General features: G+C 53.5%; 1 protein-coding gene across 2 annotated transcripts in view; it reads left to right on the plus strand.

Moving 5' to 3' along the window:
• The window catches only part of ZFYVE28 (zinc finger FYVE-type containing 28), a 124,587-nt gene that overhangs the window by 44,626 nt on the left and 66,358 nt on the right, over positions 1-13,603 (plus strand). For both annotated transcript variants that reach the window (XR_011649702.1, XM_058301470.2), the window contains exons 2-3: positions 3,187-3,327; positions 5,067-5,204. Coding sequence is in view for 1 of the 2 variants with exons in the window: in XM_058301470.2 (XP_058157453.1) it covers positions 3,187-3,327; positions 5,067-5,204 (279 nt within the window). In the remaining variant the exon portion in view is untranslated. The remainder of the gene's footprint in view (positions 1-3,186; positions 3,328-5,066; positions 5,205-13,603) is intronic.

Below are 13,603 nucleotides of genomic sequence, written 5' to 3' on the forward strand. Positions count from 1 at the left end.
ACACGGGTCCTCCGAGGGGCCGCCCGCCCCGCGCAGGGGAAGCCGGAGGCCGGCTTGGGAAAACGTGCTTTCCTCCCAGCCTGGCAGGGGTGCGCCGCCCAGATCGCTGTGGGGTGGGGGGCTGGGGGGGGTTGGGTTCGAGAAGCCAGTTCAGCATCGGACGTGTCCTGACACGTCACGGTTCCCCCAAACAGTGACTGCCCACACCCCCCCCTGGAGCTTCGAAGGTCGTTTTCAGCCTGACCCTTTGCGGGGAGGGGGGTCGAACTGCCTGGAGGCCCAAGCCCAGGAGCGTGCCTCGGGGTGGGCGGGGGTCCTCGGGGCCCACTGGGAGGCCCACGCCAGCCCCCCAGGGCTTCTGGAGACTTGTGTCCACCTGCGCGTTTCTGATTCGTCCTCCAACCAAGGGCTCCTTGCAGGAAGTCACCAGCCAGCCCAGGCGGGCTGGCCCGCGCTAGCCACCGAGGCTCCTGGGGAGACAGAAAGCGGCGGGTGGGGGGGATGGGGCTGCGGGGTGTCCAGGACCAGGGAAGGTGGAGGTGTTGTGTCCGCGGGACTGGGGCAGGGGGGAGCAGGGGCAGCGCTGCACCTCCACCTCCCCTGTGTGCCCTCGGCAGCCACGAGTGCCCACCAGGGCTTGGGGCTCGGTCTTACTTGCCCTGCTGGATCTGGTCTGCATCAGGACTGGGTGGGGAGTAGGGTACAGGCAGCTTGTTGGTGAGAAAAAGGAGGACAGAAGGAGGGAGGGAGCAAGAGGGGGAAGGAGGAAGGAGATGGGGGAGGAGGAGGAGGGAAGGGGAGAAGGAAAAGAGGGAGGGAGGAAGTAGGGGGGAGAAAGGGGGAAGGAGGGAGGGGGAGGAAGGAGGGGAGAGGGGAGGGGGAAGGAGGAAAGGGGCAGAGGGAGGGCAGGCGCCTGCATCCCCTCCTGCGCACGGGCCCCCTGCAGCCGATGCCTCCAGCCTCTCCCAGGCTGACTGTGCTGGCTCGTGGGGTCTTCCAGGCCTGCGTGAAGGGTCCCGGGGGAAGCCTCACTGGCCACACAAGGACCGGGGTCACACGCCCGCCCCTCGTCTGTCTCGGGGGCTGGGGAGTGGGGGCACGGGTGGCCGTCAGGTCCTCCGGGTTCCCAGGGGCCGCGCAGCCACCTCTGGGAACTGTGGGGGCTGGGTACCCCGCTGCTCTGCTCCACCTCATTTGGGGGCCCCGGCGGGGTGGAGGTCCGGGTGGCCATGGCCGAGGGGAGGAGCAGCCCTGGGATGAGGCCATCAGGCAGAGGGGCAGGCGCCGGAAGTGGAGGAAAGAGCTAAGACGGGAGGGAAGTGACAAATGATGAAAACAAGCTCATCTGCTAGCGGCAGGCGTGGCAACCGCTGCTGGGTCTTAGGTGGGATGGTGAGTGTCTCGAGTGCTCATTTTGTGTCGTGTGTGCGTGCACATGTGTGTGTGCCATGGGGTGCGCCTGTGTGTGCACACGTGCATGTGAGCGCATCTGTGTCATGTGGGTGCATGTGTTGGTGTGTGTCCGTGTGCACACGTGTGATCTTGCCACACGTCTGGATGCGCGTGGGAAGCAGCTCCCGCCCCCTCCTCCGTCTTTCGCTGCCTGAGCGGGAAGCGTGTTCCTTATGAAAACGTGCTGGTGGGTGCCTCCACGCTCCTGGGAGGCGAGTGTCCTGCCCCAGCCCACCAGCAAGGGGGCGGAGGGGCTGGTGCGCGGGGGCCTGGCCTTGGTCCCGAGTGTGCTGGACGTGCTACCAGGCCCAGGCTCGGCCCCTGCCCGGGCCCGGTGCTTCCAGCACCGTGGAGCCCGGGGCCCAGTGGAGAAGCTCCTAGAGCAGGGGACGGCCGCTTACTGACCACGACCGCCAGTCGCTCTTCACTCAGCCGAGTAAAACGCAGCTGCCAGCCTGGGCCGCTTCCTGAGTGGCCATCTTTTTTTAAGATTTATTTCTTTATTTATTTCTCTCCTCTCCCCCTGCCCCGGTTGTCTGTTCTCTGTGTCTATCTGCTGTGTGTTCTTCTTTGTCTGCTTCTGTTGTTGTCAGCAGCATGGGAATCTGTGTTTCTTTTTTGTTGCATCATCTTGTGTCAGCTCCCCGTGTGTGCGGCGCCATTCCTGGGCAGCTGCACTTTCTTTCGTGCTGGGCGGCTCTCCTTACGGGGTGCACTCCTTGCGCGTGGGGCTCCCCTACGTGGGGACACCCCTGTGTGGCAGGGCACTCCTTGCGCGCATCAGCACTGCGCATGGGCCAGCTCCACACGGGTCAAGGGGGCCCAGGGTTTGAACCGTGGACCTCCCATGTGGTAGGTGGACGCCCTAACCACTGGGCCAAGTCCGCCGCCCCCTGAGTGGCCATCTTGACAGTTTTATTTTTTTTAAGATTTTTTAATTTAAAAAAATTTTCTCCCCTCCCCCCTCCCAGTTGTCTGCTCTCTGTGTCCATTCGCTGTGTGTTCTTCTGTGTCTGCTTGTATTGTCAGCGGCACCAGGAATCTGTCTCTTTTTGTTCTGTCATCTTGCTGCGTCAGCTCTCCATGTGTGCGGCACCAATTCTGGGCAGCTCTCCTTATGGGACACACTCCTTGCGTGTGGGGCTTCCCTATGCGGGGGACACCCCTGTGTGGCAGGGCATTCCTTGCGCGCATCAGCGCTGTGCATGGGCCAGCTCCACACGGGTCAAGGAGGCCCGGGGTTTGAACCGCAGACTTCCCATGTGGAACGTGGATGCTTTATCCATTGGGCCAAGTCCGCTTGCCTTGACTGTTAGTTTTGTGAATAAACACAGTTTCCTAAGAGCAGATTTCACCAGCCCCCGCCCCCTGACCCGCCCTTTCCAGAGCCTCTTGGCTGTGGGGCCTCCGCCGCAGAACGTTCTAGACCACAGAGTGTGGGGTGGAGGGAGCACCGCCTGGTTTCCCACAGCGACGCCGTCCTCCCTGGCGGCCAGTTCACCGCAGCCACGGGGTGGCCTTCCAGAACAAGCGCCTAGGACGGCGGGGGGCAGGCGTCAGGGTCCCGTCGGGCGAGCACAGAGGGGCGTGGGGCGTGGCCCGGTGGCCTGCGACGCCCCCCCAAGGCCACACTCCCTCGCTTCCCCTCCCCTGCCCCAGGCCCTGCGGGCGGCGGGCGGGCAGTGGGCCTGCGGCGCCCCTGGTCACACGCCACCCCCGCCTCCGTCCCCCCAGAGGTCGGACCCGCAGCTGCTCGCGCAGTTCTACTATGCGGACGAGGAGCTGAACCAGGTGGCGGCCGAGCTGGACAGCCTGGACGGACGGAAGGACCCGCAGAGGTGCACGCTGCTGGTCAGCCAGTTCCGCGCCTGCCAGGTGAGTGGCCTTGGCTGGGGGTGGGGTGGCGGCGGAGGGCACGGGCCCGGGCCAGGGGCGGTCCCCACCCTGGGGGCCGGAGGAACAAGACCAGGGAGAGGCGGCGGTATCAACCAGGACGGTGTGGGGAGGGGGGCAGGGCAGGCCGAGCCCCAGCTCCGGCCGAAGCTGTGGGGACAGGGCAGCGTGACGCTGGTGCACGCTGCGGGGGCTCCACGCCCCCGAGCTGGCTCCCAGATGGCCCTGGAAGCCGCCGGGGGCACCTCGAGCCCGCCACACTGCCTTTGTCCTGTACCACGTCTGTGGGCAGCGAGCGCCTGGCAGGTGCCCCATCTTCACAGATTACCAGGACGCCCTCGGTCGGTTCTCCCCGCAAGGGCCTGCTGGGCCCTGCCCACCCGCCTGCCCCCGGGGGCAGCGGGGAGCCCGGCACTGGCGCCCCGCTCCGCGTGGCTAAGCTCGGCCGCCCGGCACTGGCCCGGGCCGAGTGTGTGGCCACGGCAGGGACGGCCCCCGCGTCTGGGCCAGGCGCCTGTGCCCGGCCCCGGGCTCAGGCCTCCTTTTTCCTCCGAGCAGTCCCGTGGTGGCCTCTGCCCACTGTGTGTCCATCAGATGTCCCCATGGTGGTCTCCGGCCCCTCCTAGGACAGGCCTCGGGGGCCCCCAAACCAGTCCCAGCTCCCGGGAGCTCGTGAGTGTTTGCCCAGGACCCCTGTGGAGCTGAGGAGGGGCCTGCCCGGGTCCCGCCGTGAGGGGGGCTGCCAGCGGCGGCCTCCTGGGGGAGGGGCTCTCTCCTCTTGAGACCCCTGTGCCCGGGTGGGTTCTTACAGGCCAGGTGCTGATGCTGCTTCCAGCGCGCCCTGAGGGCGCTGACGCGGGTGAGGGTCTCGTGGGCACGGCACAGCCCAGCTCTTGGGCCGCTGGGGTGGTGGGCGCCCGCCTGCCAGGGCCGCAGGGCTCGGCGGGTCGCTTCTGGGACAAGACGGGGTGGCTGGCTGGGTTTCTGTGGATGTCGTGACCAGTCACCCCCGGCCGGGCGCCGGGAACGTCAGGGATGGACGCGCCCAGCTCTGGGGCTGGAGGTCCGGCACCCAGCCTTGCACAGGGCCACTCCGCCCCAGGCTCGAGGGGTCTCCGGCCCCGCCTCCTGGGCTGCTGCCACGGCTGCCATCCCCCGCGCTCCCATCTCTGCCCCGTCATCACACCTGAGTGCGCCTTCTCACCTGTGCACCTGTCTCTTCCCTAGGACACTGGCACTGGCTGTAGGGCCCACCCTAAGCAGGCAGGCCCCGCCTGCCTCGTTCCTCCACAAAGACCTGCTTTCCAAATAAGGCCCGTCCACAGGTGCTGGGGCTTAGCCCACGCAGGTAGTGCGGCCACCTGGGCAGCAGGTGCGAGCACACCTGAAGGAAGTACGGCAGCTTTTCCGGGCGTGTCCACCTAGCAAGCCCGGTTCTGCAGCTCCGCCCTAGGCAGTCCCTTGTGCTCGTGTCCTGGGGAGACCCCGCTAGCCCCCGAGGCAGAGGCTGCAGGGGGCCTGGGGGGCGAGGCGGAGCTGCCGCTGCCAGGGGCGAAGGCAAGGGCCTCCGCGGTCCTTGGAGGAGAAGAGCCCCCGGTCCTAGATGACCGCGTGGAGGCCCACCGGCGGGAGGGCTGGGGCGGTCAGCCCTGGACCCTCTGCGAGCCGGGAACCTCGGACGGCCGCCGTGGAGTGCGGCAAGCGGGTCGTGTCTGTTCCAGGACAACGTGCTGAACATCATCAACCAGATCATGGACGAGTGCATCCCCCACGACCGCGCCCCGCGGGACTTCTGCGTCAAGTTCCCGGAGGAGATCCGCCACGACAACCTGGCGGGCCAGCTGTGGTTCGGCGCGGAGGTGGGGGGTCGGGCGGCCCCGGCTGGGGGCGGGGCTTCCCTGGGTGGGGGCGGGGCTTCCAGGCGGGGAGGAGGGAGGTCAGAGCTGACGCACCAGGTTCCCTGGGGAGTGGGCGGGGCTTCCCGGGGAGTGGGCGGGGCAGTGGGCGGGGCTTGCAGGCGGGGAGAAGGGAGGTCTGAGCTGACTGCACCAGGCCCCCCCCCCGTAGCGGGCGGGGCTTCCCGGGGAGTGGGCGGGCCTCCCAGGTAGTGGGCGGGGCTTCCAGGTGGTGAGCGGGGGGGGGGGGGCTGTGGGCGGGGCTTCCAGACGGGGAGGAGGGCGGTCAGAGGCGATTGTACCAGGTCCCCCCCCCCCCCCCCCCGTAGCGGGCGGGGCTTCCCGGGGAGTGGGTGGGCCTCCCAGGCGGCGGGCGGGGGCAGTGGGCGGGCCTCCCAGGCGGTGGGCGGGGCTTCCAGGCGGTGGGCGGGGCTGTGGGCGGGGCTTCCAGGCGGCAGGGAGGGCGGCCAGAGCTGACCGCGCTGGGCTCCCCAGGTAGCGGGCGGGGCTTCCCGGGGAGTGGGCGGGCCTCCCATGCGGCGGGCGGGGCAGTGGGCGGGCCTCCCAGGTGGTGGGCGGGGCTTCCAGGCGGCAGGGAGGGCGGTCAGAGCTGACGGCGCTCGGCTCCCCAGGTGGCGGGCGGGGCTCTCCGGTTAGCGGAGGGCTTCCAGGCGGCAGGGAGGGCGGTCAGCGTGACTGTCCTGGTGCTGCAGGCGCTGACCCCTCCAGGGTGAGGCCCCGGAAGCAGCGGCTCTCACGCGGCCCCCCGCGTGGCTTCTGTGCCCCGCTCCCGCTCCCCTGTTAGAGCCCTTACTGGAGGCACGGGGCGAGGACCACAGTGAAGCCGTGGCTGCGGGGGTCGGCGTCACGCTCCTCGGGGCTGAGTGCGAGCGCGTTGGAGTGTGGAGGGAATAAGTGGTTGGTAATTTTTTTAAACAAGTTTATTTCAAATTCACAGAAATAAAAGAACAGATAAAGGCAGCTCAACAAGTCAGGGAAATGTTACTCCTGAAAAGGTCTTCAGGCGCTTTAATCTCATCTGATTCCAACTGCTAACTCAGTTGTTCTCTAGCGTTCAGAAACCACAGAGGAACACAGATTAGTGAAATGAAATAGTCAAGTTCCTATTAATGAAACAGAGAGAGACAAAATGCTTAATCATGTTCCTATTTCACAAAACTAAATCCCACATTCTTTTTTTTTTTTTACTTTTGGAATTTATATGGTACCAACTCTGCTTTTGTAATGGTACATTATACCAATGTTATTAGCTATAGTCCATAAATTACATCAGTTATATTTCTCCTTGTATCACCACATTCTTAATACCCTGTAGTAAAACACTCCTGTATTTATATTAGTAGCCACAGCCCTCAAGTACTTCCAAAATCATCGTTGTGCATTCCCAGTGTTATCCTCCAGCTGGCCTCCAACTAACATTCCTCTTCCTAGGCTACTAGTTACAGCCACAGTCACAGCTATAAGTCAACAGTGTTTGCTACATTCATTATCATGTGGTACCACCAAGTCCAACCATTCTACCTTATTAAACATTCCACACACTTCCAGCATCTTCTCCCCCTTCTCATCCCACATTCCATCCCCCACCAGCCTGTGCTCCATAGTTTAACTCTGAAAGTCTATTTGTTGTATTTAGTTCATATCAGTGAGACCATCCAATATTTGTCTTTTAGTGCCTGGCTTATTTTACTCAGCACATGTTGTCATGTGCTTCTCCATGTCTTCTTGCAGCTGAGAAATATTCCATTGTATGAATATACCACATCTTGTTTGTCCATTTATCAGGTGAAGGACACTTATTGTTTCCATCTTTTAGCAGTTGTGAATAATGCTGCTATGAGCACGGGTGAGCAAGTATCTGTTCGTACCCTTGCTTTCAGTTCTTCTGAATGTATTCCTAGTGGGATTGACAGATCACAGGGCAGTTCTCTATCTAGTGTCCTGCTAGATTGTCTTCCACGGAGGCTGCACCATGTTACAGTCCCATCTGCAGTGAAGGAGTGTGCCTATTTCCCTACCTCTCCTGCACTTGAAGTTTTCTGTTCTTTTAATAATGGCCATTCTGTATGGTGTGAGATGATATTGTAATTTTGATCTGCATTCCCATAATAGCTAGTGATGTTGAACACCTTTTCATGTATGTCCATTTGTATGTCCACTTCAGAAAAATGTTCAATTCTTTTGCCAATTTTTAAAATGGGGTTGCTTATCCTTTTGTCATTAATTTGTGTGATCTCTTTATATGACATGGAGATCAATCCTTCATCAGATATATGGTGTGTGAAGATTTTTTTCCCATTGAGTTGACTTCCATTTTACTTTCTTGACAAAGTCTTTTTTTTTTTTTTAATTCCCCCCCTACCCCCGTTGTCTGTTCTCGGTGTCTATTTGCTGCGTCTTGTTTCTTTGTTCGCTTCTGTTGTCGTCAGCGGCACGGGAAGTGTGGGCGGCGCCATTCCTGGGCAGGCTGCACTTGCTTTCGCGCTGGGCGGCTCTCCTTATGGGGTGCACTCCTTGCGTGTGGGGCTCCCCTATGCGGGGGACACCCCTGCATGGCAGGGCACTCCTTGCACGCATCAGCACTGCGCATGGCCAGCTCCACACGGGTCAAGGAGGCCCGGGGTTTGAACCGCAGACCTCCCATGTGGTAGATGGGCGCCCTAACCACTGGGCCAAGTCCGCTTCCCGACAAAGTCTTTTGAAGAACAAAATATTTCATCTTGAGGCAGTCCCATTTGTTTGTTTTTTCTTCTGTTGCTCGTGCTTTGGGTGTAAGGGCCAAGAAAACACCAGTAAGCACAAGATCTTGCAGATGTTTCCCTACATTTTCTTCTAGGAGTTTTATGGTTCTAGTTTTTATATTTAGGTTCTTATCCATTTTGAGTAAGTTTTTGTATAAGGCATGAGATAAGGGTCCATTGTTTCTTTAGCTATGGAAGTCCAGTTTCCCCAGCACTGTTTGTTGAATAGGCGGTTTGGACCCAGCTGTGTGGGTTTGTCTACATTGTCGAGAATCACTTGACTGTAGATGTAAGGGTCTGTTTCTGAACTCTCGATTTGATTCCATTGGTCAGCTGTCTAGCTTTACACCAGTACCCTGCTGTTTTTACCACTGTAGCTAAATAATATGCTTTTAAGTCTGGAAATGAGAGTTCTCCAACTGCATTCTTCCTTTTTAAGGTATTTTACCTATTTGGGGGCCCTTACCCTTCCAGATAAATTTGATAATGGGCTCTTCCAATTCTACAAAGAAGCATATTAGAATTTTTATCAGGACTGCATTAAATCTGTAGATCAGTTTTAGGTAGAATTGACACTTTAATGATATTCAGTTTTCCAACCCATGAAAACAGAATATCCTTCCATTTATTTAGATTGTCATTGATTTCTTTTTATCAGCGTTTTATAGTTTTCTGAATATAGGTTCTTTATGTCCTTGTTTAAATTTATTCCTAAATATTTGATTCTTTCAGTCACTATTATAAATGGAATTGTTTCCTGACTTCCTTCTCAGATTGCTCATGCGTAGTGTATGGAATTGCTTTTGATTTTTGCATTTTAATCTTGTATCCCACCATGTTGCCGAAATTGTCTACAGGTTCTAAGATTTGTTGTGGATTTTTCAGGATTTTCTAAGTATAGGATCTGTTGTGTTTTTTTTAAGATTTATTCTTTATTTCTCCCCCCTGCCCCCAGCTGTCTGCTCTCTCTGTCCATTTGCTGTGTGTTTTTCTGCGACTGCTTCTATCCTTATCAGCGGCACCAGAATCTGTGTTTCTTTTTGTTGTGTCATCTTGTTGTGTCTGCTCTCCGTGTGTGCGGCGCCATTCCTGGGCAGGCTGCACTTTCTTTCGCGCTGGGCGGCTCTCCTTACAGGGCACACTCCTTGCGCGTGGAGCTCCCCTACGCGGATACCCCTGTGTGGCAGGGCACTCCTTGTGCACATCAGCACCGCGCGTGGGCCAGCTCCACACGGGTCAAGGAGGCCCGGGGTTTGAACTGCGGACCTCCCATGTGGTAGGCGGATGCCCTAACCACTGGGCCAAGTCCGCTTCCCCCTATAGGATCTTATCATCAGTGAATAAATAAAGTTCTACCTCTTCCTTTCCTGTTTGCGTGCCTGTTATTTCTTTTTATTGCCTGATTGGCCTAGCTAGAACTTCTAGCACAGTATCAAGTAACAGTGAGCATCCTTGGCTTTTTCCTTATCTTAGAGAGAACGCTTTCACTCGTTCACCATTAAGTACAATGTTAGCTGTGAGGTTTTCATATATGTACTTTATCATATTGAGAAAGTTTCCTTTTATTCCTGTCTTTTGGAGTGATTTCTTTTTTTTATAAGGAAGGATGTCAAATGCCTTTTCTGCATCTATTGAAATGATTCTGTGGTTTTTCTTCTTCAGTTTATTTATGTGGTATAGTACACCGATTGATTTTCTTATGCTGAACCATCCTTACATACCTTTACAAGCCCCCTTGATCGTGACATTAGCTAGTGTTTTATCGAGACCTGTAATTTTCTTTTTTTTGTAATGTATTTATTTGGCTTTGGTATTAGGGTGATGTTAGCTTCATGGAATGAGTTTGGTAGCATTCCTTCTTGTTCAATTTTTTGGAAGAGTTTGAGTAAGATTGGTATTGGATCTTCTTTAAATGATTGGTAGAAGTCACCTGTGAACCCATCTGGTCCTGGACTTTTCATTTTGGTGAGTTTTTGTTTTGCCACCTTCTTTAAAAAGTTATTTTTTTTTTATTTTAAATTTTTATTAGAGAAGTTGTGAGCTCACAAAGCAATCATACATAATGTGCAGAATTCCCATCACTTTGGGAGATTTTTTTAAAATATATTTTTTATTTGTTTTTAAAAGATACATAGATCACACAAAATGTAACATTAAAAAATATGGGGAGCGGACTTGGCCCAGTGGTTAGGGCGTCCGTCTACCATATGAGAGGTCCGTGGTTCAAACCCCGGGCCTCCTTGACCCGTGTGGAGCTGGCCATGCACAGTGCTGATGTGCGCAAGGAGTGCCGTGCCACGCAGGGGTGTCCCCCTCATAGGAGAGCCCCATGCGCAAGGAGCGCGCCCCATAAGCAGAGCTGCCCAGCGTGAAAGAAAGTGCAGCCTGCCCAGGAATGGCGCCACACACACGGAGAGCTGACGCAGCACGATGACACAACAAAAAGAAACACAGATTCTTGTGCCACTAACAACAACAGAAGCGGACAAAGAAGAATATGCAGCAAATAGACACAGAGAACAGACAACTGGGGTGGGGGATGGGGAAGGGGAGAGAAATAAATAAATCTTAAAAAATAAAATATAGGAGATTCCCATATACCCCACTCCCCACATCCCCCTCTTTACCCACATCAACTTCTTTCTTTAGTTTGGTACATTCTTGATGTTTCAATTTCTTTCCTTGTGATTGGTTTGTTGAGGTCTTCTGTATCTTCTAGGGTCAGTGTGGTTTGTTCATGTGTTTCCAGAAATTTGTCCATTGTCTAGTTTGTTGGCATACAGTTGTTCATAGTATCCTCTTACGATCTCTTTTTTTTTCCTGCTGGGCCAGTGGTAATGTCGCATTATTTATTTGCATCTTCTCTTTCTTTTTTTTCCTTTGTTAATCTAGTTTAGGGTTTATTGATTGTTTTGATCTTCTCAAAGGACCAGCTTTTCGTTCTGGTGATTTTCTCTATTGTTCCCCCTCCCCCATTTCATTTATTTCTGCTCTAATCTTCATTCTCTCTTTCCTTCTGCTTGCTTTGGGATTTGCTTGCTGTTCTTTTTCTAATTCCTCCAGGTGCGCAGTTAGGTCTTTCACCTTAGCTCTTCTTTTTTAACATAAGTGTCAGGGTGATGCATTGCCCTCTCAGCACTGCCTTTGCTGTATCTCATGTGTTCTGATATGTTGTGTCCTCATTTTCATTTGTCTTGAGGCATTTACTGATTTCTCATGCAATCTCTTCTTTAACCCACCCATTATTTGCGTGTATTGTTTAATCTCCATATATTTATGAATTTATCCTTTTTCTGCCTCTTATTAATTCCCGACTTTATTCCATTATGATCAGAGAAAGTGTTTTGTATAATTTCAATATTTCCAGATTTATTGAGATCTGACTTATGTCCAAACATATGATCTATCCTGGAGAAAGACCCATGAGCATTGAGAAGAATGAATATCTTACTGTTTTGGGGTGTAATGCTCTATAAATGTCTGTTAGCTCCAGTTCATTTATCCTATTATTCAAGCTCTCAGTTTCCTTATTTTTCCTCTCTCCAGATATGCTATCCAATGCTGAGAGTGAAGTGTTGAAGTCTCCAGCTATTATTGTAGAGATGTTTTATTTCTCCCTTCAGTTTTGCCAGTGTGAGTTTCATGAATTTTGCGCCCCTATGTTAGGTGCATAAATATTTATTTATTTTTTTTAAAATTTATTTTATTATTTATTTATTTCTCTCCCCTTCCCCCCCACCGCAGTTGTCTGTTCTCTGTGTCTATTTGCTGTGTCTTCTTTGTCTGCTTCTGTTGTTGTCAGTGGTACGGGAATCTGTGTTTCTTTTTGTTGTGTCATCTTGCTGTGTCAGCTCTCCATGTGGGCGGCGCCATTCTTGGGCAGTCTGCGGTGTCTTTCGCCCTGGGTGGCTCTCCTTACAGGGCGCACTCCTTGCGCGTGGGGCTCCGCCATGCGGGGGACACCCCTGCGTGTCAGGGCACTCCTTACATGCATCAGCACTGCACATGGGCCAGCTCCACATGGGTCAAGAGGCCCGGGGTTTGAACCGCAGACCTCCCATGTGGTAGACGGATGCCCTAACCACTGGGCCAAATCCGCCGCCAAATATTTATGATTGTTATTTCTTCTTGGAAAATTGTCCCTTTTATTTATTTATTTATTTTATTATTTATTTATTAGTATTTTTAAAGGCAACAGTTTACTTATTTTTTATTTCCCTATTTTTTTTCTCCCCCCCCCCCCGCCCCAGTTGTCTGCTCTCTGTGTCCATTCGCTGTGTGTTCTTCTGTGACCGCTTCTATCCTTATCAGCGGCACCTGGAATCTGTGTCTCTTTTTGTTGTGTCATCTTGCTGCGTCAGCTCTCCGTGTGTGCGGTGCCATTCCTGGGCAGGCTGCACTTTCTTTCGCACTGGGCGTCTCTCCTTACAGGGCGTACTCCTTGTGCGTAGGGCTCCCCTATGCGGGGGACACCCCTGCGTGGCACGGCACTCCTTGTGCGCATCAGCACTGCGCATGGGCCAGCTCCACACGGGTCAAGGAGGCCCGGGGTTTGAACCATGGACCTCCCATGTGGTAGGCGGATGCCCTATCCATTGGGCCAAGTCTGCTTCCCTGTCCCTTTTATTAATATGTAGTAACCTTTTTCGTCTCTTATAACAGTTTTGCATTTTAATTCTATTTTATCTGATACTAAAATTGCTACACCCAGTCTTTTTTGATTGCTATTAGCATGAAGTATCTTTTTTCCAATCTTTCACTTTCAGCCTGATTGTGTCCTTGCATCTAAGGTGAGTCTCTTGTAGACAACAAATAGATGGCTTATGTTTGTTTTTTGTCCATTCTATTTGTCTTTGTCTTTTAATTAGGAATTACTACTTTTATTACTTTGCTTCTCTAAAGGTGTTACATACTTCTTTCATTTTATCCCTTGGCTTTCTGTTGACATATCTTACTATTGTCTGTCTTTTAACCCTTTCAGTTTCTGTTACTTACGCTTTTCATTTCTACGCTCTTCTCCAGGGTGCTTGCCCTTGTCTTTTCCTGTCAGGCTGTAACACACCCTTTTATCTTTTATAGATTCAGTCTCTTGTTAACATACTCTCTCAGTTTTTGTTTGTCTGTAAACACTTTAAACGTGCCTTCATTTCTGAAGGATAGTTTTGGTGAAAAAAGCATTCTTGGCTGGCAGTTTTTCTCTTTCAGTACCTTAAATATGTAGTACCACTGCCTTCTTGCCTCCGTGGTTTTGGATGTGAGATGGGCACTTTGCCTTATTGAGGCTTTCTTTTAAATAATATTTTACTTTTCTCTTGCTTCTCTCAAATCCTCTTTATCTTTGGCCTTTGACATTATGAATAATAGATGTCTCAGAGTAGGTCTATTCGGATTTATTCTGTTTGTGGTACATTGTCCTTCCTGAATATTGATATCCATGTCTTTCATAAGGGTTGGAAAATTTTCAGTCAATATTTCCTCAAATATTATTTCTATCCTTTTCTGTTCTTTTTTCCTTCTGGGACATCTGTAATGCATATGTTTGCATGTTTTGTGTTGTTATTCAGTTCCCTGAGACTCTGTTGAACTTTTTGCATTCTATCC

The sequence above is a fragment of the Dasypus novemcinctus genome, chromosome 1, assembly GCF_030445035.2.
Source record: "Dasypus novemcinctus isolate mDasNov1 chromosome 1, mDasNov1.1.hap2, whole genome shotgun sequence".
Taxonomy (NCBI): domain Eukaryota; kingdom Metazoa; phylum Chordata; class Mammalia; order Cingulata; family Dasypodidae; genus Dasypus; species Dasypus novemcinctus.